This window comes from Lampetra planeri, chromosome 49, assembly GCF_965212315.1.
Source record: "Lampetra planeri chromosome 49, kcLamPlan1.2.h2, whole genome shotgun sequence".
Classification (NCBI taxonomy): Eukaryota; Metazoa; Chordata; class Hyperoartia; order Petromyzontiformes; family Petromyzontidae; genus Lampetra; species Lampetra planeri.
In genome coordinates, this window is record NC_136155.1 from 7,748,584 (window position 1) to 7,773,508 (window position 24,925).

At 44.6% G+C, this 24,925-nt stretch overlaps 1 protein-coding gene across 1 annotated transcript; it reads left to right on the forward strand.

Moving 5' to 3' along the window:
* The first annotated feature begins 2,289 nt into the window (after nucleotides 1-2,289).
* On the forward strand, nucleotides 2,290-24,455 carry PPT2 (palmitoyl-protein thioesterase 2). Its single transcript, XM_078615962.1, has 8 exons — nucleotides 2,290-2,497; nucleotides 6,512-6,665; nucleotides 9,287-9,382; nucleotides 12,828-12,935; nucleotides 14,846-14,929; nucleotides 15,812-15,896; nucleotides 16,795-16,849; nucleotides 18,012-24,455. Exons 1-8 carry the CDS (start codon nucleotides 2,321-2,323, stop codon nucleotides 18,153-18,155), a joined length of 903 nt encoding a protein of 300 aa, XP_078472088.1. The 5' UTR covers nucleotides 2,290-2,320; the 3' UTR covers nucleotides 18,156-24,455.
* The last annotated feature ends 470 nt before the right edge of the window (nucleotides 24,456-24,925 follow it).

The window sequence follows — 24,925 nt, forward strand, 5'->3', positions numbered from 1 at the left end:
AGAGATCTTGGGTTTTCAGGTCCATACGGCGTACAGCCGTTTCAATTCGGGAAAAAAATGTTTTGTCTATTTGTGTTTCTCCCTTCTGATGGGACTAGGATGAACGTTGAGATTTATAAGGGTACCGAGGTGACCAATAAGGTCTGAATTTACACCATTGGTACCTCATTTGCCAGTAAAAAATATGATAATTGTTTTTTTACTCTTTTATCTGGCAACAAAACTGACACCTTTTTTACGAGGAGTCATGTTTGCATAGACCATAATACCTGCAGTCATAATGCAAACAAAAAACATAATTCTGATAATGTATGCACTGTCCTTGAAGTTGATTGGTCCACACCCGAGACAGCTTTCCTTAGAGCCTAGTCTCACATGGGTTGGACCAGATGACGCCAAAAGGCGCACAACTCAAAGACAATGCACCATCAGAGTATGAGAGGTCGGGGTAAGTATTTACAGACGGCTCTAAGGAAAGCTGTCTCTGGTGTGGACCAATCAACTTCAAGGACAGTGCATACATTATCAGAGTTATGTTTTTTGTTTGCATTATGACTGCAGGTATTGTGGTCTATGCAAACATGACTCCTCGTAAATAAAGGTGTCAGTTTTGTTGCTAGATAAAAGGGTAAAAACACAATTATCAAGGTCTGAATTGTTCTGGCATAAGGAAGGCACTGATAAGGGGTTGACAGGTATGTGACACGGAAGGGATGATGGGTGGAAAGATCATGGTCACAATCACACCTGGCGTATGCCAATCCTTTTCAAAGACTGCATATAATTTCAGAGCATGTTTGCATATTCCCCACGAGTACGTGTGGTTAATGCAGACTTGATTCCTTGCAAAAGGCATATATTTGGTTCTAGATTTGAAGCTTTCGTGACTGCAAGGATTTATACTCTTTGTTTTTTTCGGTAAAGTCACGTAGGTAAAACAATAAAATAAATGAAAACTAAATAAAATCACGACGTTTCGATGAAAGAAGCTTGTGTTGCCTCCGAAACGTGATTTAATTTAGTAGTTTTCATTTATTTTATTTTAGATTTTTTTACCTACGTGACTTTACCGAAAAAACAAAGAGTACATATATTTGGTGTTTGAACATCTTAACCGACGTTTCGATCGCAACACAAGCAATCGTCATCAGATGAGACAACCACAGCAAGAACAAAACTGCTAAAGTTTTGATGCTGCCCTGTTGCTCACGATTCAGTTCTTGTTCCGTTTTCCCTTGTAATGGTTCCCATATTTCTGTTCCATCCTGGACATGTGACCAAGTGGGATACTTGGTGACGGCATTTAAATCTCGTAAATCTGCCGTGGCACGAGGTTATATCGGCCTTGGCAGTGGGGAGAGAGAAGGGGGGGAGGAGGCAGGGCAGAAAGTGGACCATTAGCCTCGCCGACAGAATTGGGCTTTCGATTTAAAGCTTTCGTGACTTTGGGTTTGGGCTTGTTAAACAAATGCTGTTGTTGGGTTAACCATTTGTTAATGTCCACAACACTTCGTCCAAACTGTGGGGTCCTGGCCTAACACAAGCGGCAATATCGTGAATTTGTACGATATATTCATTCATAGTCGCGTGTCCTTCGGGTCTCACGGCTTAATTTCATGTAAGCACGCAGTCGTCCTGCAAAGCCAATGCATTTTCTTTGCTTCTAGATTTGAAGCTTTCGTGACTGCAAGGATTCATACTCTTAGGTTTTTTCGGTAAAGTCACGTAGGTAAAAAATAAGAAAATAAAAATAAATGAAAATACATGATTTAATTTAGTTATTTTCATTTATTATTATTTTATTATTATTGTTATTATTTTCCTACGTGACTTTACCGAAAAAACCTAAGAGCATTTTCTTTGCATTCAAGCCGCTGGATAGCAAGTTGCGATTTAAAATCGCGCTTTTGTTTCTCCATCGCGACCCGTAACATCGCGAGATGATTTAACCCAGAATTTACAGCTTGCAATCGGTATTCAGCGCGACCCTAAAGCGATTCCTACGATCTTCACACAGACACAATGCAATGTGTGCCCCTCCAAAGAGTTAAACGTTAGATTCTGTTACAATCCACATTATACACTCCAAGCAAAATTCCCCCCCAAAATACCAATCGATTCCAGATACGCCGAAACTCAAGCCACACATCGATTCCCTTGTTTACACTCTCAAGGTGTACAACCGCAGGGACTGATGGAATCGATTCCAAGAACTCGTTGCTCGCGTCGCATAGGCAATACGGAATCGACTCGCGACAAACGTCAGTCTCGATTAAAGAGGATCGATTCTCCCCATACCCGGCGTTGGAGACGCGAGGCGATGGCGGTGCGGTTCGCGGCTTCGCGTTGGCTCCTCACGCTGCTGCTGCTGCTGCTGCTCCTTACGCTGCTGATGCCACTGGCGACAGTCGAAGCCTCCAACAAGCCCGTGCTCATCGTGCACGGTCTCTTCGACGACCCCGAGCACCTGCAGGCGCTGCGCGGCTACATTGAGGAGGCGAGCGGCGTGAGGCGAAGCGCCAGTGGGGGTTGTTGATTGTGATTGCGTTGTTGTTTTGTGTACTCCTCGGTTTGTTGTACTTTGTCGTTGCATTGTCCCGGTTCGGCTGCCCCCCAATACGCCTGTGTCGGGTTGCCCTCCGCCACCCGACACGATTGTCACGGTCACAAAGGAAAAATATTTGTTTATAAATGCACAGATGTCAAACCCCTACGGGTTAACTCCGTATTCTTGTACAGGGAAATGAAGTTGTCAGGTCCATACGGCGTACAGACGTTTCAATACGGGCGAAAACCACTGCGTTTCGTCTGTGTTTCTCGCTTCTGATGGGACTTTGTAGGATTGACGTTGAGATGTATAAGGGCACGGGGTGATCGATGAGGTCTGCATTGGTCTGTGATAAGGCTGCCACTGGTAAGGGGTTGACAGGTAATGTCTGTGTGTTTTTCGTTATACGTGCCAACTTGTGTTTAGGGAAATTCCAACCGATAAAGATGCTTCTTCTGAATGAAGACTTCTCGTCACTGAATGTAAACGTCAAACATTCCGGTAGCATATTTGTTTAGCGCGACTGCTGATGGAGACCCAGACGGCCTGGAGTTTGGCTCTCTTCTACAAATTCTGCCGTTGCTGCTGGACAATATTGGTCCGTAGAGCCAATAACATCGGCTGATTGGACTAAAGTGCAGTGGCGATTGTGTTTGTCGGCCATCATCAGCCACGATCTATGCACCGCGTGGTGAAGGGGTACCCCTGAGTGAACCACAATCCTGATCTCGTCAAGGAGCATAAACCACCGTCACGCAAACTCCGCTCTTCTTCGCTGCAGCAGCGGCTCTTAGAGAACCACCAAACAAAGGCGACCTCACTGCGTCGCGCGCTTTCAGATGCGCTTCTGTGGCCGTCTGGAACGCTCTTCCTTTCGATATTAGGAAGCCGCTGCAAATGTGCGCTTTAAATCGTCTAGAGTGACAAACTCATTTGTTTAGAACTCCTTTTTGTGATTAGTTTGTTGTCCTTCCACCGCACCTCCGATTTAGCACGGTTGGCTACGTACGGTGCGAAAGAAGTTCAAAATAACTGTTATTTTGCTTGTCCTTTTTACACCTGATGAGGGAGGCTTGTGTTGCCTCCGAAACGTCGTGATTTAATTTAGTTTTCATTTATTTCATTTATTGTTTTACCTACGTGACTACCGAAAAGACCAACGAGTATGAATCCTTGCAGTCACGAAAGCTTCAAATCTAGAAGTTCAACACACACAATGTCACGCGACCCATCTCGCCACAACACAGGAGCTGGTAGTTTCATCCCTCCATCACAGCCTTGGACGACCTCTTCTCGGGCTCGTTCCCTCCATTGGCTGTCACTCCGTCGTTAGTCTCGACCACCGATCATCATCATGGTCCCTGCTGCTCGCCATGACCACACCGCTGATTTAGCACGGGTGGCTACGTACGGTGCGAAAGAGGCTCTTCATACATACACGTCCCCCTCCAGCCCACGTGTTTGTTGACAGCGAATACGTCTCTAAATTGATTTTGTTACTTAATATGTCCCAGTGTAATTCCAAGAATTGCATCTCTTGATGCTGCCCTGTTGCTCACGCTTCAACTCTTGTTCCGCTTTCCCTTGCAATGGTTCCCATATTTCTGATCCATCCTGTAAATGTGACCAAATGACCTGTACGATGAGGCTTTGGAATACTTGGTGACAGCATTTAAATCACGTGAAAAAGTGTCCGTTTTATCATGCGTTTTGTTACGTTTTGGCTCCTTGTTTTGCTCACCCGGTGGTTCTTTATCGATTATCTCCTTTTCATGCACGTTGCCTCGAGCATTTTTGTGAAAGGCGCTATTTTAAGTGCATTTTATTCTTATTGTTGTTGCCTATGGCACTTTTTCATCTTTTGTTTTTTATCTCTTTTTCACCTCAATGTTTTCTCTTGTCTGCAGCTCCCACACATTCACCTCTACCATTTAGTTCTCTCTCTCATCTTGCTGATCTGTATCTCTTAATGTACTGGTGAGCCATTTCTCCCCGTGGGTCACCCCTAAGAGCCTTTGCTGGTAACATTTGTCCAGCAAGCCGCCAATTTAAGGACTCGGCCATAGAGTATTGATTGGTTTAATGGGGTATAGTGTAGTGGTGGTGTAATACAGTATGTGCGAAATACGATATATGTATCATGGACCTCCTTTGGCAGTACCAAAATATGATAATAGGGTTTTTCCCCTTTTTTCTGGCAACAAAACAGGTGTTCAAACACCAAACTGAAACCTTTTACAAGTAATCATGTCTGCATTAACCACAACACTTGTGTTCACAACACTTGTGGTCAGAATGCACCGTTTGAGGCGAGGCTCAAAAGAAAGCTGTCTCTGGTGTGGACCAATCAGTTTCAAGGATAATGCATATATTATCAGTGTTTTTTTTATTTGCATTCTGACCACAAGTAGTGTGGTTAATGCAGACATGATTCCTTGTAAAAGGTTTCAGTTTGGAGTGTTAACATCTTAGCACCTGTTTTGTTGCCAGAAAAAAGGGGAAAACCCTATTATCACGATATATGTACTTTACACTGTGTTAATATCTTTTTGAAGTTTATTGACCATTCATACTGTTGAGTGTATAATGTATATTATACAGTATGCACTGTGTCAATACAGTTCCTGTTTGATTTTTTTCATACAATACAATAAAACGTATTTAAGCCATTTACAGCCGTCTGTCAGTCGACTCTAGAAATAGATGTAATCGGTGAGGTGAATGAGGCTATAAATGTTGGATGTAAAGGCCTTCTCCAAGCCGCTATCATCCTATCATCTTTGCCATTTGTGAGATTGGTTGTGTCCTGTCTCGTGTGGATAGCCTGGCCCTACTTGGGAGTGGTAGTAGCTAGCAGTAGCTGAGTGATAGTGCACTCGGGAGTGGTCGTAGCTGGTTTAACACCTTTTGGCCATGTAGATGATAATGGGATGCTGGTTCCTCACTGGAAACGTGGTGATGTTTGAGTGCAAAGGTATCGATGTTGTTCACCTTCGGTATATTCGTGAGACGCCCACACTTCACCCGGGAAAGGCTCTAAACATGGACTTTAAAAATACGTACTTCCGGGACATTTTGACAGCAAGTTTGGCCCTAAGAAGAACCTTTTTTTTGGCTTAAAGAGTTATTCTGATCAGGTCAATGATCGACATTCGATCGCCGTTTCGATGAGATTGATTGTGGTTTTCCATGTAACAGGGTGTCACCTTTCACCCCTGGTTATAAATAGAGGATCTGGTCACGTGTTAATTTTGTTTTACCGAAGCTCTGAGATAATTGTGAAGTAGCTGGAGGAGAGTAGCAGGAATCAATGCAGAAAACGAGTTTCAAATGAAGGTATTGGTGGTGTCCCTTTTTTAAAACACTTTCCCTCACTGAGTCTCAGTTCTTTGGTTCTTTCGGTAAAGTCACGTGACTTTGCCGAAAGAACCAAAGAGTATGGATCCTTGCAGTGACGAAAACTTCAAATCGAGAATGAGTCCCAGTTCTCTCAGGAAAGTTCCACCTTGAGGCGTTTGGGTACGTTTTCATGAGAATATGTTTGCATCTTTGAGAAAACCTTCATAACCGAACACTTTACACCACCACGTGCGACCTGCTGATTCTCACTGTGGTGCACTCGATTATACTGCTGGGTGGACAGAGAAGTGGGGATTTATAAAACTTGACGAATGTCTCAACTGCTGCCGCCAGAACTATTACAGCTTGGCAGCATCTCAGTAAAAGCAGCATTAAACTTTATTTCGTAAGAAGAAGAAAAAACCCATTCAGGCATAATGAGACATGGGCTTACTCGCCAAGGCTGTCTTGGCTTGAATCATAAGTCTCATTTCGAAATCATGCCAGTCAACACAAATCATCAATAACACAAATATGAACATCAAAACTAGAAACGAAGGTGAAATTGTGAAGGAGTGGAGGATGCCGGAGTTCTCACGCTGCACCCGTTTGCTCTCTCTTCAGGCCCACCCAGGCACCAACGTGACGGTGTTCAGCCTGTTCAACAACATGGAGAGCCTCAAGCCCCTGTGGAGCCAGGTGAAGGGCTTTGGAGCCATGATGGGCCCCATTATGCAAGAGGCTCCTGACGGTGTGCACATCATCTGCTACTCCCAGGGTTCGTCGCCATCACGCACACACACAAGAGCAACACATTCGCGCACACAGACACACGGTGGCCTCCGGCCGCCCTGCGTCTAAGACAACTTTGCAAGTGCCTTGGGCCCTGGCAGGTTACTCCCTGGCACCCCAGTGTTTTTATTAATTTATAAATGTCTGTATGCCCGATCACATTAATGTACATGTGCAGCCCTTATGTAATTCAATTGCGTCGTCAGTGACTCTTAATGCCGTACTGGTCCTGGGGTATATTTTCCCATACTTCATCACGCTGCAATTCTTTACTGTGAGTTGAGTTTTTAAAGCCATTTTGGGTTCGCCATAAAATTATCTGATTTTATCCAACTTAAAAACAATGCTGAATTGTGATTTAGTCAAACAACGCGAAACAATATATTTCATACTCTTTGGTTCTTTCGGTAAAGTCACGTAGGTATAACATGAAATAAATCGCGACGTTTCGATTTTGCAACACAAGCAATCATCAGGTGGGAAACCCACAGCAAGAAAATGTTTTTGCTGAAGTGGGAGAGAGATGCCGTGGCAAGAGGTTATATAGGTAAGAAAGGGGGGAGGGGCAAGGGGGGGGAGAGAGAGGGGGGGTGTGGGGTAGGGGGAGCGCTGCGTGAACGCTAGGAGATGGGACGTGAGGCTGGGGGGGGAAAGTGGGCGGGGCTGGAAGTGGAAGGCCGAGGGAGCTGGGGATACGGGGGAAGTTAACTCGGAAAAAATAGACTCGTACCGGGGATGATTTAAAGCTTTCGTTACTGCAGGAATCCATACTCTTTGGTTCCTTCGGCAAAGTCACTTAGGTACAAAATAAAGCAAATCACGACGTTTCGGGCGCAACACAAGCGTCCGTCATCAGGTGGGAAAGCCCCCTTTCCCACAAAAGGAGTCTTGAGACTCGGTATATCTTTCATTGCTAAATGCATTGATAATACTGTGGTTCAAAACCCAAGTCAATAACGTTGCCATCTATTGTGGTGGCATTGTTGCTTCACCTTCAACTCGCAGTCGGCAGGCTTTAAATTCTATTTTCAGTCCTAGTTGTCAAGTTCCGCTTTGTTGGGAAGTCAACAACAGTTGCCCTCTGGAGAGACTGCCGCGGAAATGTGGACTTTCCGCATTGCTCAAGGCCGTTTACGGAAGGGTCTTCGCTTCTCATTAGTTGGAGTAGATAAACACTTTGACTCGACTTTGAGCAGTTTTTGACAGTCTGGGTTCGGGTTTCTGGTGACAGTGTTTGCTAAACTCAGTGGCCTTTCCATATGAGTAAACACGCATCCACCATCTGCAAATATTTCAGCCCGTCTATTTAAACGTGTCAATTTCATGTGGCCTCCAGTGACCGTGCCTCCATGTTGGGCCAATCATGTTTCGTTTGGCTCTGACTTTAGGCTTTGGTCATTATCAAAACACTCGGTACAGGGAGCACTTTACAGTGCTCGGGTGATGTGTAAGTGTTGGAGGCACTTTCTAAAAATAAAGGACGGCGGCTTAAGTTGTGTCTCTTGCAGTGTGCTTTCAGCTACAGTTATTTTTTATTTAGAGGCGTGCAATGATTAATTGATTCATAATGTACAGGCGTGTGACAGTTCATTGATTTAATATAGATGTTCATGCTCACAATACAGGCATTGAATCGTGTTTAAAAAAAACAGATTTATCTACGATTCATGCACAGTTTCTGGGCATTTCGCCTCAGGTTTATGGAACAAAGAGAAAGAAAATACAAACGATACGAGACATGGCTTAGACGAGACAGAACAAGTGATAAAGATGAGATGGAGAGTACAAATGAGGCAAATAGTACATACTGTATAAATGATACAGCACAAACAAAGCAAATAAACAAAAAACACGTTTTGGGATTGTATGTATGTTGAATTTCTTTCGCACCGTACGTAGCCAACTGTGCTAATCCGAGGTGCGGGAAATCATGACCATGTGATCATGACCATAATTGTCACAGTGCATGTTGATAAGTGTTATTGGGAAGCCACTGGAGCTATGCACTTTTAAATCTAGATTGGAAACAATTTTTTTCAACTACTTTTTGTGTTTAGTTTGTTGTCCTTCCCCCACACCTCCGATTAGCACGGTTGGCAACGTACGCGGTGCTAAAGAAGTTCAACATACATCTACGATGCGTCCTGCCCCAGCACACTTGTTAGTTAGTTGACAGTCAATATGTCTCTAAATTGCTTTGTTACATAATTATCCATATGTTCCTCTGTGTGTCCCAGTGTATTTCCACGAATTGCATCTCCCGATGCTGCCCTAATGCTCACTCTTCAGCTCTTGTTCCGCTTCCCTTGTAATTCTACCCATGTTTCTAATTCATCCTGTACATGTGACCAGTGGACTTTGCGATCAGGCTCCGATTAAGCACGTTTGGCTATGTACGGTGCGAAAAATGTTGGCACTGCTCGAAGCCAAAAGCTGGCACAAAATAACAATTTCTTCACTCGCAGCACCATCAAGTTGTCATCAGCCTTATTATTTTCATCATTAGCAGCAGTAGCCATCAGCAGCCATCACCATCGTCCTTTCTGATGTGAACGAGAATCGGGTGTGTGCAACCTCGTGCGTTCGTGTGGTGGGTTTTCTCGGCAGGGGGGCTGGTGTGCCGAGGGGTGCTGTCCATAATGCCGAACCATAACGTGGACACCTTCATCTCTCTCTCCTCGCCTCAGGCCGGGCAGTACGGAGGTACAGAGATGTGACTTGTTCGGACTAACTACAGAGTCGTTGCTTACCGACGTGTGTGTGTCTTTGTATGTGAAGAGCGGGAGTGTAGCAGTTCGTGACATGCACTCCAAACCCAGCGTCCCAAGTTCGATTCTCACTCACGGCCAACACCAGCGACGATTACCTGAACAGGTTATAGGCCTCCCCTAAGTCGACTCAGCCTGAAATGAGTACCTAGTGCGATGTGTAAGCATCGCCACTAGAAAGACAAAGGCGGCCGGGCATGGTGATGGCCACCCACCCCATCATGTGCCATTCCGGTCTTCATAGGTGCTCGCTAACAGCACTTGCCCCAACAGTCTGTTAAAGGTGGGGGATCTTTGTATATGTGAGCCCGCGAGAAAAAAACATGATAACCCACATATATTTGTTTCGTTTATATGTAATGAAAACCACTCTGGGAGAAAGGCGATGAACATGGAAGCACCAGGGGAAGACTTGAGAGGCAGGCCTAGAACGAGGTGGTTCTATGTAGGTAACCAGGACATGAAGTAAAGGAATGTGGAGTGGACATGGAGATGATGGCCCAGGATGGGGATGAGGAGCCGGAAGGCTGAGTCCACAAGAGTGGGGGAATGCCAGGAAGGAGGAGGTTCGATATTTATGAACAACCCATGCCAAGCAAATGAACATAATCATTTCCATGTTTTCATCCACTTATTTCACATACTGACAACAAAAACCCTACTTTCTGGAAAATTAGATTTTTTTGCCAATAATTGTCTTTTTACCAAGACACCCTCCCCCCAATTTATTTAAATTTAAACAAATTTCTGACCTTGATGAGAATGTTGACGGAACTGTACTTCCATCTCGCCACATTTGCAACAAGGAAGTGTGTAATATTGCAAGCAAACACATTACCGGTTAGATTACAATTGTCATACATAACTTGTCCAGTTTGCATAAGATTGTTGGCAAGACGACCTTCATTTGTGTTATGCGTTGTGCACACCTTTATGAAAATGGCATGTTTATTTCAATAAAAAGTTAGACAATTTGATTTAACTTTGCTTCTATGGCACCTAGCCAAGGCTATCTTTGTTAGTGTAAGATATAAATATTTATTTAAGCTTTGCCTATAAGGAAGTTCACACACCCCAGGCGCTTGTTAACAGCCCTGTAGCAGTGGGCAGAATATAAAGCAGCATTCCTTGAAAGCATGCACGTCTGTTCAGCTTAAACAGAACAGGAAATACAAACCCAAGCATTTTGAATAACACCACCTGCACATATACACACGTTAAGTTTATTTATAACCAGGTGAAAGCCCACCGAGACACAGAGGCCTCCTATAAAGGAGACCAGGAACAAAAATAAACAAATCTTTTGTGCAGGAATACTTCAGTGCAGGAAAAACTACAGTTCGTTTAACTGATATGCAACCTTTGCTCAGTGGGGAGCATAGGTGCGGGAGCATACAAGTGCAGTACAGTTAAGGATTTTGCTGCCCTGGCCTGCCCTATGCTGCCTACAACCCCCACAGCCTCAAGCACCTGTTCTGATTGATGGTCACCCATCTATCTTGCTTAGCTTCTGAGATCTGACAAGCAAGTGCATTTCAGGTATTTTTGTCATCGGTTGTCTCAGTTAATATATCTACCTACTTCATGTGTTCCTGGGTGATCCAACATGAATTTAAAGCTTCGGCAATGAGGGATACATACTTTAAAGTGACTTTCGGCAACGCGAGTGACATCACACTCCATTGACCTTAAAATATAATGGATGACATCGCTTGAGTGCTATAATAACACACTTGATGAAAAACTAAAGTCTTATATCCTGAGTAATGGACCTTTTAAACTTGTGCAGTGTCATCGATTCGGAGACAGAGTTTATAGGAGTTGCCTTCTTTATTAACAACTTCCACGGTCTCGTCCGCACACTCTCCACAGTAGCTTAGCCTCGCCTGTACACAACACTAGCCGTCTAACACTGACGGCGCTGACTGAGATAGCCAACTACTCTCCTTCGTAGCGCAGTGTCTAGCGGAGACGTTTAGCGACGACGGCGACGAGACGACAGTGACGACGAGACGAGTCCACTCCCAGAACCGGCAGCCTCGAGCCCCCCGCTCTCGGCTCCTTTTATGCTCCCAGTGCGGCCTGGCTCCGCCCTGACCGCGCCTCCCTTCTCGAACCCGCCAGCAGGTTCCAGGGGCCTCCAGATGGGGTCCTCCGTGACCCTTGCCCCAGTTCTTCTGCTCTGCCCACACACCGTGCACGCCCTCACCGGCGTGTGTATTGTTTGTCCACCACAGTTGCCGCGGCTGTCCACCAGCCGGCGCTATTACACTACACTTGTATTAAACAGCCTGGGTATGTAGCTACAAGATAAGGGCTGTCTGCTTTTTGCTTTGCATTTTATCTAAGATTATATTAGGCAGGGGCGGTTTCTTCATTAGGGCGATTGGGCGACGCACCACCAATGTCATTCAATCACAGAGTCACGCTAGCCGTCACTGTGCCTCTGGATATAGTCCAATCAGCGTCATGCTACGTTCTGTGGAGTACCGCCTCTTTTTGGGCGATTTCCCTCCAGCTGAGAATCTTTAATAAAAGAAACTTGAGTGGTTTGTTTTAATAGTGAGTATAGAAACAAACAAGATGTATTGTAAGAGTCACTTTATTTTTCATTAATATTAAAGAAGTGAAGTTGCCTTTACATGCTTAAGCTGTTAATTTATCCATTGCATGGGTGGACCTTATCCTTATCAATCATCCAGACATTTGCCCCCCCTGAGAGATTTTGCAGGAGCCGCCACTGATATTAGGCTATAAAGTATTTGTTGCTCACCTGTGTAGAATTTAGAGTATTTGGCTGCTATACATTTCCATGCGAAAACCCACTTCTCGTTGAGCTATCATTTGTGGCAAAGTCGCTTAGAAAAAAGAGCTATCTAGCTCGGTGGGCCTTACCTGGTAAAATAAAAAAATGTTTAGTTTTAGATTTTAGAATTGGTATGAAGCCAACAAATGTGTCATCCACTCTTTGTGTCTCTTAAAATTAGCAGTTTGCTGCCGATTTAGCAAACAACCTATGCAATCTGATATTAAATGAACTAGCATACTATCACGTAGTAGATCATGTATGTTAATTGCACTATAATACATGATGTAGTATATAATACACGTTAAAGGAATTAGAACATAATGTTTGCATTAAATGAAATGGAATAGGATTCATCATTATCGTCATCAGCCAAATCGCCGCCATCTCTCGCGCGCTTGCAAATTTAATAAAGATAATGTTATTTTGGACGTATTCGTTTTTTGGTGCATATCAGCACCTTTTTCAAACCGCCATAACCACTCATTGCCCGCTGTTTTATCCCGTGCAGTGCAAGTGACGCCAGTGGCTAATCGCGATGTGGTGTTCTCTGCCTGCTCACTCTCCTGGCCAGACACTAACTACCTATGGTGGCTCTTCCCGAAGTACGTCAAGTCCACACTCTTCCACTTCTGCTACACGGAGCTGGGCCAGGACGTCTCCATCTGCAACTACTGGAAAGGTGTGGCGTGGGAGGGCACATGGACATGGAATTATAATGTACAGAGAGCCCTCGAATAACATGGGACTGATATTACAATGTTCCGCGTACAATGGGGGTTTCTGGGGAACTGCTAAATTTGTTGAATGTTTCGAAAAGGAATTTTAAACTTGCACTCCGGAAACTCAACATTTGAGCGGCGTGCCCAGCAGCGCGCCCGCTTGTTGTCCGCTACATTGTCTTATCTCCGTGGGGCGCCGCAGTGGTGAGATGTTATCTCCCTCACCTGGTATATGGGAGGTAGTGGGTTCGACCTCGACACCGACGCCTGTTTATATTTGGAGTTTGCGTGTCTCTTTCTTCGTGGTCGTGTGGATTTTTCTTCGGGTACTCCTGTTTTCCCCTCCACATTTAGAAACATGCGTTTAGCGTATTTGGCTGCTATACACTTCCACATGATGATAAGCCACTTGATTGAGCTGTCATTCGTGGTCAGGTCGCTTCTGAATACAGAGCTATATAGTTCAGTGGGCCTTAACCGGTAAAATAAAAAGTTTAGTTTTTAGTGTAATTCTCTGCAGAGAGGTCACGCGCCAGTGCAGTCCCAGTTCACTAATGCAGAGAAACTACGGTAGTGGTGGATTGTGCGTTGCAGAATTGGTTTGTGAGTTTTGGGGGTTTCCGTGGCGTTTTCCCCCCCGTTAATTAACCACAGATTATGAAACCATAGAAACAATACGGAGTAGAAAGCCCCTAACACTACACAATAGATTAAAACTACCTGCAGACCAAGTCGGTTCCCATCATATATTTTTTTTAAATTACTTTGACCATTATTATTATTATATTACTTGTGTTTGAATGTAATATGAATTGTTAAGTACAAATTAAATACAATTTGTAAATGGGCTCGATTTTGTCTTCATGGAAATAATTTGGTTTTGTTTACCATATGGCGATACCAGGGCACTCCACCTCTGAATTAGTGCAGTGTTTTGAGGTAAAACTGTTGTACTCTAAAATTCTCCCCAAGCCATCACCATGTCCTATGATGCAACAATCCAATTAGCACCTGCGAACACGCCGATTTCATCTCTCCATCTCCACGGTGGATGTCCACTGACACATTCCCTCCGTTGTCTGCTGCCCCATGTTTAGTCTCGACTATTTTTGAGGGACGTTTTATGTGGTAACCATGCCGCATGAGGATGTGTCCTTCACGTGCTAGGAGTGAAATCGATTTAGCTTATTCTAATGCGAGCATGCCCTGTATGAAGGGTCCCATGGCTATGGTCGTGCACGGCTGTTATCCAGTTCTTCCGAGGCCATAGGTTGTGTATCGCGTAGATTTGTGAAACTCCCAAAAGCCCACAGGGTTGAGACGTTGCCAGAAAACTGATCTCCTGGCCACCTCCCAGCAGCAAATTAGTTTCCATCTGTATGAATCTTTGAGTAGTATTGTCAGGTACCCTGGTTTCCTCTTCATGCACAGAACGTTATTTTAAAAAGGAATCGGCTAAACATCTCGAAAAACCTGAGACTCAGGCTTTTCAACGTGAATTATATCGTATTATAATGACCTTATGGTTTTTTTAATTTCATACTAAACATGAATCCCATACAAATCAGTTCCAATTCGATGATGTTCAGAGGCTCAATCCTATGACATTTTTTGCTTTAGAATCATACATCGAGCTTTCCCTTACTTTGCGTCTGCTGAACTTTATAACCGTGTGTTTTTGCTATTTTGATGAGTGGTAAATCATTATGAGGGCTCCTCTTTGAAGTGGCGAACGTTGATATGAAAATTCCAACAAGCCAGGCCCAGCTGGCAACGGCAGCAGACGGGTCACGGGGTCTCACAGCGGTGAGGGGGTTGTTGTTGTTTGGCGCGAGCGTTCACGACGGATGTCACGTGTGCTCGCTTGCAGACCCACACCACCTGGGGGATTATCTCAAGAGCAGCCAGTTCCTGTCTTTTCTCAACAACGAGAGAGAACACGCGAGTGCTGCTGGTACGCTTTAGACTTTAGAGGGAGGCACTAAGTTACCGCCCCTGCCATGTGACTTACCCCACCGATTTATACGTATTGTATTCTTGAACTTCTTTCACACCCTATTTTGCCAACCGTGGTCATCGAAGGTGCGGGGAAATGACAACAAACTCCCCACAATAAGTGATTCTAAAGAAATTCGTTTTTAATCGATATGATGACTTCCTAATATCGGAAGGGCATTCCAGACGGCCGCAGAAGCGCATCTGAATGCGCGATGCAGTGACCATCTTTGATGGTTTGCCAAAAGCCGCTGTTGTGAGGATGACCGGAGTTCGCATGATGACGGTTTATGCGCCTTGACCCATAATTCCCCACTTTTTTTCTCCACCTCGAGACAGGTGCTCTCATAGATGTGCTCTGAGTAGGCATGGAACAGCTCTTCAATTATAATCAGTTCGTACATCGAGACATGCACATTAGAATAGACTTCTTGATTAATTAAATTTACATCTTAATGCTAATGTTACATTTAGGCTTGTGGTTCAAATGAAGAAGGACAAAGCAGGGACATATGAGACCGACAACTGAAATGAGTCGGCAAAATTGATTCTTGAAATTAATGTTGACCTTGGATTGTGATGATTCGTGAATCATGAGTGGGTAAATCATTACTTGCCGAGTAATTTGATAGTCCATTAATTATACAATGGTATTATTTAGTCACCGAATGCCTTGCATGTGACCATAAAGGTGAAAGCTCAAACACAGCTAAACAATAGAACAAGAGACCCAACAAATGAGTGAAAATTTGAGCAGATGCATTCGTACATGAACGCGACGATACAGCAGCAGCCCTTGCCTCGGCCGTGTCTCATCATCTCCTCTCCGTTCCTTGTGCAGAATGGAAAAAAAACTTTCTGCGCATCAACCGCTTGGTGCTGATCGGGGGACCGGATGACGGTGTTATCACGCCCTGGCAGTCCAGGTAGCAGCAGTGCTGCGTCTGCCGCGCTCGTTAAAAATGAGCAAAAAGACAATCTCCACACACGGCTCTTGTATTTGTGCGCATGTATGTGGACAGTTTTTTTTTGTTTTAAATCCGCTGCTGGATGAGGGCCTGCCCACTCCATGTACCAGTTGTGGTGGTTAACTTGACCGTACTTGACCACGGCTGGTCAGCGCGGGCTTATGAAGGCATAGAACAAAGGTACAGGAGCATAGAAGTTAAAATCAGCAATGGACTTTGCTCCATTGTATTTTGCTCTGGTTTTCTGCTTCGGAATGCTGATTGTGGTGGGCAGCTTGCCTTGTAGGCCATGTGTGTGTGTCATTGTCCAATGGGGAGCGCTGCACTACAAACCTGGCGATCCGAGTTTGATTCCCGCTCACGGTCAATACCAGTGACGATTATCTGAACTGATCCTGGGCCTCCCCTAGGTCGACTCAGCCTCAAATGAGTACCTGGTGCGCTGTGTAAACATCACCACTGGGGAGACATGGTCCTGGCCACCCATCCCTTTGTGTGCCGTGCCGGCCTTCATAGGTGCTCGCTAGCAGCACTTGCCCCAACAGTCTGCTAAGACTTTTGTGCCGTACGCCTTTTGGCGTCCTCTGGTCTAACACCTTTTGAGACTAGGCTCCAAAGAAAGTTGTCTCTGGTGTGGACCAATCAGTTTCAAAGACAATGCATATATTAGAGTGGTTTTTTTTTGCACTCTGACCACAAGTATTGTGGTTAATGCAGACATGATTCCTTGTAAAAGGTTTCAGTTTGGTGTATTAACATCTTAACACCTATTTTGTTGCCAGAAAAAAAAGGGAAAAACCTATTCTCAAGCCTTTTGTCATTGTCCAAACTAAATGTGTTCATTTTTGTGTTCCAGTCACTTTGGCTTCTATGATGGCAATGAAACAGTGCAAGAAATGAAGGACCAGGAGGTACGTGTGAGCAGCCAGGCTTGGTCGCAGCAAACTTCACTCTCTCCTCAGCCACAAAGTGGATGCTCTGCCCGGTCCTCTCGGAGAAAACCGCTAAATTGGTGTGCGCTTGACTAGTGGCGACTCTGCATCGACGCACGTGTTAACTGTTATCCCCACGTATGCCGTGGCTTTATTCCTGGCACTCTCGTTTTCCTTGAAATGCGCAATCATTTTCAGCAGGGGGATTGGCCAAAGATCTTAAATATACGTTCCATTTCTCATTCCACTGTTGGATGAGAGCCTATGTGTTGCGTAAGGCACGTGGGGGGTTATTCGACGCCACCATGCTGGTCAATACAGTATATTAGTGGATTTTGTCGCACTGCACTCTTCGATGACGTAGCCCGGGAGCAGCCTATAACGCTTGTTTTATGCATGGTGGACGTCCATCCAAGTACCGTCTATTCACATTTAGCCCAGCTTAGCTTCTGAGATCCGATGAGATTGAGTGCATTATCGGTGAGTTGATCATAAGCATTACCCACCTAAAAGAAAATCTTCATACTCGGTGGAGACTTTCGGGGACAGAGTTGTCAAAATGTATCAGAGTACCCCCACTCAGCACCCACATTCGTGTGTCGTGCCTTCATGAGTGTTTTGCGTGTTCCTGCGCAATTTGCTGGAAATGTTTTCTCTCGTGATGCCCAGAACACTTGAGACTGCAAGATTTCTCGCAGCACTCACCCACTCAGCACTCACCCATTGCCGCACTCACCCACTCGGCACTCACCCACTCAGCACTCACCCACTCGGCACTCACTCACCCACTCGGCACTCACCCATTGCCGCACCTCCAATTAGCAAGGTTGGCTGCGTACGGTGTAAAAGAAGTTCAACATACATACATACAATCACCCACTCACTCGCTTATTCAATCACCCACTCACTCAACCACTACCGACCCATTCAGTTATCCAGTCACCCACGATTCTACTTCCCAAATGATTCACCGACTTGTGCACTCACTCGTGTAGTCAAAACACACCAATTCAAACTCCAACTCGCTCATTTAATTGCACACACTCTCCCACTCTTCGCTGCACTCACTCACGCACTAACCGGCTGATCTACTCACTAACTCAATAGCTCACCGCTCCCCTACTCCGCGCACCCTCTGCAGGTGTACCAGCGGGACATGTTTGGGTTGCGGACTCTGGACGAGCGAGGCGCGCTGACGGTGTATGAGGTGCCAGGGGTGACGCACACCTCCTGGCATTCAAATCGCACCGTCTTCGACCGCTACATCAGCAAGTGGCTCAGCTGAGCGATTACGCCTTCATCGCCATCATCAATAATCATCTTCCACATCATCCTTAATTAGTTGTAACTTTTATTTTCACCGTTCTGATCTATTTTATCCTTTGCAATGTCTTCTTTTCATTCAGGGTTTTACAATCACGACCGTTTTAACAGCATTATAGTGTGGCGTCCGCACTGTAGCAATGAACATTTGTAACTGTTGAGAACAGTGATTGGCAATGAGGTTCGTGTGTGTGTGTGTTGTGACATTACTGTGGATCCTTGGCATGAAGTGTTTCATGCTCAATGGATGGCATGTTTAATTCGCTTGCCATCTCAAGTGCAATTTTGGGACCGTGGTATTGTCCGTACGTGTGTCGGACATTGTACCGTGTTGTGCATATCGTTGGCCGAATCACAGGTGGAAAATGCAACCACCCAAAAAAATCATGACAATAACCATCACTACATCGCAATGCCTCTCCCAGTCTCCAACGCACGTCCGATTAGCACAGTTGGCTACGTATGGTACGAAAGAAGTTCAACATACATCTGAGAGAATGCATATCACACTATGTATTTTATTTTTTAATTGTTTGTTTATTATTAACTGGGTAAGGCCTATTGAGCTTTCGAGCTCCTTTCTAGAAGGGACCTGGTAACAGGTCAACAAAATGGCTTATCGCGTGGAACATTTTCACAGCCAATTACTCAAAAAACCTGTTTCTAAGTCTCATTGCCTCTGACCTGGATAGATACAGTACATGGGCAAGTCACTATGAAAGCCACATTTACTAAGTTCACACCTGTGAGCTTAATGTCACAACAGGAAAGCTGAATCGGCGATCATCTGGGCCAAACTGTTGAATATCTGACTTCGTTTTGATGCTAATGGTGGTTTAGACAAAATATGTGTACATGCTTTGGCATGTACGTGGTTGATTTGGGGCGGCATGGTGGTGCAGTGATAACACTTGTGCCTCACTACCGAGGTTCGATTCCTTACTCTGTGCAGTTTATATGTTCTCCCGCTGTTTGGCATGAGTTGCCTCCCATAGTTAAAATAAACATGCATAAATAACTGGAATTGAGCAAACATAGCAATGATAATTAACAAACCAAAAATTACCTGCAAATTACTTAATTGGGATTACACATAGCAACATAGCCTCCTACTGTGAAAATTCGGTATAATTCCTGGAAGTGAAACCCGATACTCAGTGATGCTTTCCTGGGTAAAAAAAACCCTTATGAATAAATAATACATTACACAAGAGTACTTACATAGCTGACAAAATTGGATGTTTTTTTTTGTCCAAAGTTATGATTTTAGCATTTTAAATGTGTGCTTGGTGAGATTTATTAAAATTAGAGCTCAAATTGCACTTTAAGGAATGGCTTTTATGTCCATTTTATGTCTCCATCACTACGCATGGGATGAATTGTCAAGGCGATGCGTTTGAACCGTGTTTGTGAAGATGACAAAACCTGGCACACTGTCTCTCACTTGTGTAAAGGTCTGTAAAGGTCAAATTTGTCTTGTGTTAAGCCCACGCATTACAGCCGAGTCACGCAAGCCAGCCGTTCCTAAATGAATGTGTGAGCAAAGCATCTTAAAATGACTCTCAGTCCAGTATGTTCGTAGACCTAGAGTAAAAAAAAAACATGAGGAGCTGGATTAACTGGATTGGCAGTTGTGGACAATTGAAATCAATGAACATTGACTTGTACAGAATTTCGTCAGTCCACTGCTAGATGAGGGCCTCTCTATGCCCTCTGCAGACTGTGGGGGTTGTTTGGCTAGAAATGTGGGGAGCAGATTCAGGAGCTTAGCAACAGTGGATTTTCTGCACTGCCCTCCATGTAACACCACAGCCTGTAACAAACTGCAGTGGTCTCAAGAGATCGGGCAGAGTCTGGGTGAGTTGGCCATAGGCAAATTAATGTGATAGCTTTAAATGTTATCAGTTCATTTATTTTCAGTGACAGGCGGAAGCCCCTGTGAGCAGCATGTGAACCAGTTGAACGTTTCCGCTGAGTGTTGATGGAATCATGGGACAAGGTCCATCATGTTCTTGTGTATTTATATTTGCTTCATTGCCCTTTCTCTGTTAATTATTAACCGGCCACTCATAAAGCAGTAGCACAATTTATTGTCGTTTTCAAACCACCAAGTGTCTTTGCAATGCGGGTCGCTAGATAGGGTCTTGGGGGTTCCATTTCATCAGTTTTCATTTCATCACTTCCTACATGGCACTTTGTTCCATGTCCGCTCGCTGACGGTTGCATTTTCATTTCACTGCACAAATGTTCTTGCATACAGCAACTCGTGAGTGATCGCCAAAGCAGAGTCTCAGGGGGAAGCTTGAACGGATGATGTCTTCAACACCCCGCCGCTGAATTTAACCCGAGGTTCACATGGTTTACGATGTGGGCCACGGTCGAGTCAGGGTTTTCCACGGTCGCGTGCCGCCGGGCTTTCTACTCAAATAGCTGGTGGCCACGTCTGGTCATGGCAGGTACAGATTCTGTTCTGATTTTACTGCACTGATTTCATTTCATTCACAGCTCCCCTTGTCCACTGCTGGCTGAAAGCCTCCCCCACACCACGTCAGTCACGGGGGGGGGGGGGCATTATTTGACCATACTCCACGATGTTGGTCAGTGTGGGTTGAAGGTTAGAGGCATAGATGTTAAGGGCACAGGACAGTGCAACGATGGATTTTACTGCACTGCCCTGCGCTGTCCACCAAATGCATAGTCTCCAATGCAGTAGAAATGCAATTGCACCTAAATTGCAGTATGATTGCGTTGATTTGGAAAGCTGGCCCAACATTTTCATACAGAGGCTTTTCACACTGGCCGATTTTTTTACCTCACACACATTGGTGATTTGCAGCTGCTATAAGTAAAACATTTTCTTGCTTTACCTTATGAACCCAAATTGGGCCATGTGTCTGTCTGCTGTACGTTAGCATCATCCTTACAGCCGATGGTGATTTTTATGGGCTGGTGAATACGTTTGAATACGTTTTCTTAAAAAAAAACATACAATTAATTCTGTATACCCAAAGAATCACTCAGATCGGAAGCTAATTTCTACGAAGTTTTAGAGCAAATCGCCAAACGGAGCTTAAATGACGATTCGATATTTGGGTTTTTTTGCACCAAAAATGTCAAGTATTGTTTACAACAAAACGATTATTTTTAACTTCTGTAAGTTTCCCCATCCACGAGTAATGTTTCGAGCACAGTTTTAAAAGTCGTCGCATGTTTTAAATCGGGCAAATTTCTTATGGAGGGAAATGCAAAGTTGAACCTTTGTCAGTTTTTACAGGAATAGTGAAAAATGCGTTCGCAAAGTGATCGCAAAGATTTACGGAAGAGCTCTATTCGTATTTTTGAAACATTTCTCAATGTTGAACAAAAGCGTTGTTTATAAAAAAAAAAAACTATTTTTAAGGAAGGAAACTTGTTTTATATCTTAAAAAAAGCTAGTTTTAGCAATAAATCAGTCAAAACATTTAACATCTTATCAATGCAAATTTGGAAACTACGGATAACGTTGGCTTCTGACGGAAGCGTTGACTATTGTGAAAGACGGGTGAGTCGTACGCAAACAGTTGTTAACCATGTGCCTTTATCGAGCTCCGTGTGCAGCCGTGTGATGTGTGAGAAATGCTTGCGCGCTCACATTTTTTCCCATGTTCCGCTCTGGAGAGGTGCTGCCAGCACTACAGTGTGTCCTTTAAATACCGGGCTAAGTCAGGGGCCCGGGGTGCCCCAGTCGATTGGTCCTCTCAACAAAACTCAGACGATTCATTATAGATGTTTGGGTTCAGCCACGTAATAATCTGGCCATTTCTTTTGTTTGTTACCACGTAACCCTCCGGCCAACCGACAGAGCCAAACAAATCAAATTGGCACGTGTAACGAGCGGTTTAAAAACCCGCAATATATCCAGTTGGACCATTCACAGTTTGTAATATTCTTCATATTGCTTGAATCAACCGCAGAAAATCAACGGCAGATTTAGGAACGCACGACTCAATGCTTACAGTTGTGACTGTGCAGTGCCAAGCTGGGACTTGCTGATGTTTCCCCCCGCCGCATGGAGACACGCGCTGAACAACAAGCTGCAACATTTTTTAGCCCTGGGAGAGAGAGCGATTAAAAATAGTTCATTTGGAGTTCCCCAAAAATTCCCCGCTATATATACGGTTCAATATTTACATATGCCCACGTTTATTTCAAGGACATACTGTGTAGAGTGGCTAAGAAATGAGAAGGGGGAGTATACACACACACGTCGCAATGGGGATGTAGAGCAGACAGTTTATGATATGAGTACGCATGCAACCACGACATAACACTGCGAGGGTGGCCGAGATATTTTTTTGTTCTAAGCACGGTATACAGAGAACAGTGCTTTCTACCCAGTGTAACAGGTGAATTACATTTATACATGTATATAACGGGTTATCAGACGTCACAGTTAACAAATGAAAGTTAACGACAGGGTTATTCTCGGTACATTTTCTCAGTGCTCGACATTATCTGTTTGCCTGTGGCACCGTTTTTGTCAAGGCAGGACACGCTCGGACTAGCACTGCCCCACAGCGTAGTCAACGATGCAGCCTAAATAACCATTACAAAACTAAATTCTAGCAGATACGTTAGTTGCCAGTGCTGGCACTGGCACTGACCCGGCTGAACCCTAACTCCGACACCTCACCAGCAGCGCCCCTTTTCAACTTTTTGTTCGCTTGGTCAGTTTTTTGCTGTTGTTGGCAGCCCCCCCCCCCCGCGTGTGTACGAGCTCAGGAACTACGCCGCTAAAGGTGGCACAAAACCGTGGTCTCTCTCTCGTGTTTGCGCCGTGATTTTGAAACGGACTGCGACAGCGCATCCGCTGGCACTGTTTTAATCCACCTTCTTGCCAAGGCATCATTCGGGAAATGTAGATTGTGTTCGCGATTTGGCTACGCTTAAAGCAGTGTACAATTAGAATGAGTGCAAGTGACCGTGGTCGAATACCGAGCCGGCACCGTCGAGGTCCCTGGGTTCAAATCTGAGCAGCCACCCCCATGATTGTTAACTAAACCAGGTTCTCAAATGTAACGAGTTGATCATTTCAGCCTGGTCACCAGTGACTGCACAATTAAACAACCATATTAAGTTTGGTTGTTAATTTTAACCCTCTCATGCATCGTATCAGCCGTGGTGACCGCTTTGAAATTCTACAAAACACTTAGAAAATATTTTGGGGGCTTTCTTTTGACTCCTAGAATAACATTGTACCAAAGTTGGTTTGGGTTTCCTTTCAATAATCCACACGTGACGACTGAATTGTTTTCCTTTTTAATTGCCGTGTGACAAACACCTCCACTGCAGGGCATGGTGGTGGAGAAGGTGACCACCGCCTAGTGTGGCTGAGTCCACCTAGGGGAGGCCCAGGACCGGTTCAGATATTCGTCACACACTCACAGCCTCACACTTGCACATGTCGCCACCCTCTCACTCTCACACCCTATCACTGTCATTTGCCCTCTGCGGAAATTATCGTCGCATCGAAAAGTGGCGGTCCGCACGGTGTTTGAGGTTGTGAGAAGTGCCGCCATGGGCGAAGCGTTCCGTGCATCTCGACAGACACACCGCCCCGCACACATTCAGTCGGCTCGTGCAGTCGTTGAACCGTTATTATTTTGACGATTTTTACCACAAGCTGATTTTACCATCAGCGAATACTGATGATCTATTGTGGATTCACATATGGGAAGAAGATGAAGGGAAATATGTTTGTCGTGTGTGTGGGGTTTATGGCCGTCTTCGTTGATCACACGTGGTTACTCAATGCACATCTGAAAATGTGTTCACAGCGTGTTGTAATCTGGGAATTAATTCGGGTGAGGCGATTTTTTGTGTTCTTTGTCTGTACGTTAATTTAAAAAAATTGTAGATGTGAAAGAGGAGAGTGAAAATATGGAGAAGAGAGCTTGGATGAATTAAACTTTCAAAGCGTCTTGTGAAATCTCACACCGTGTCTTGCTGTTGCGTTAACTTCCCCGTTGTCTTGTTGTGGACAACACGTGAGCACAGTTGGCTACTTAAGGCTGCAAGAGAAGTTAAACGCACATTCACACAAACGCCGTTTCAAGCCAGGTCGTGAGATCTCCACTCGCTTGTTTTAGGGCCTCTATTTTATTTTTAACTCGACCTTCATGTGAACAGCCATCACTTCTCTTGCATGCAAAGTTTTAGTTTTGTTCCTAAAAAAATTGTTATTCACAGATTTTCTGACTTCAAATAAATGGGAAAAATAATGTATTTTCGTTCACCTTCATTCATTTGTGGAACCCCGCAGAGTCTTTTACAGGAAATGAAACAAGGTTGTGCAGTGCGTTTAAATTGCACAGATTCCGCTGTTGGATGACGGCCTCCCCACACTGTGGGTCATGGAAGGTTATTCGACCTGACTTCACACACAGGATTGTTTGGGTCCAGTTCAGATACCGCTCGACCATGAATGGGGAGCCATGAACCACTGCTGTGGTTCACGGTGCAGTGAGCTAAACACGTTTTACATTGATTCCCATTATTTCCCAAAGTGTACAGTCTGTTATATAACGCTGCGTGTTTTCACGACTCAAATTTGATATAACGCGATGATGAATATATGAGGGAACATTTTTTTTTTTATAACGCGGAAGCTAATTTAATATAACGCGATTTGAGTGAAGGTAACTCCGTCGCGCGAGTCGGATTCAGCGGTCGTACGGCTGCTCGGGGTAGCAT

Coding starts and splice junctions, on each gene's coding strand:
- PPT2 (XM_078615962.1), top strand. CDS start 2,321: ATGGCGGTGCGGTTCGCGGCTTCGCGTTGGCTCCTCACGCTGCTGCTG. Junction 14,930..15,811: donor AGAACACGCGAGTGCTGCTG/GTACGCTTTAGA, acceptor TTCCTTGTGCAG/AATGGAAAAAAAACTTTCTG. Junction 16,850..18,011: donor AAGAAATGAAGGACCAGGAG/GTACGTGTGAGC, acceptor CACCCTCTGCAG/GTGTACCAGCGGGACATGTT.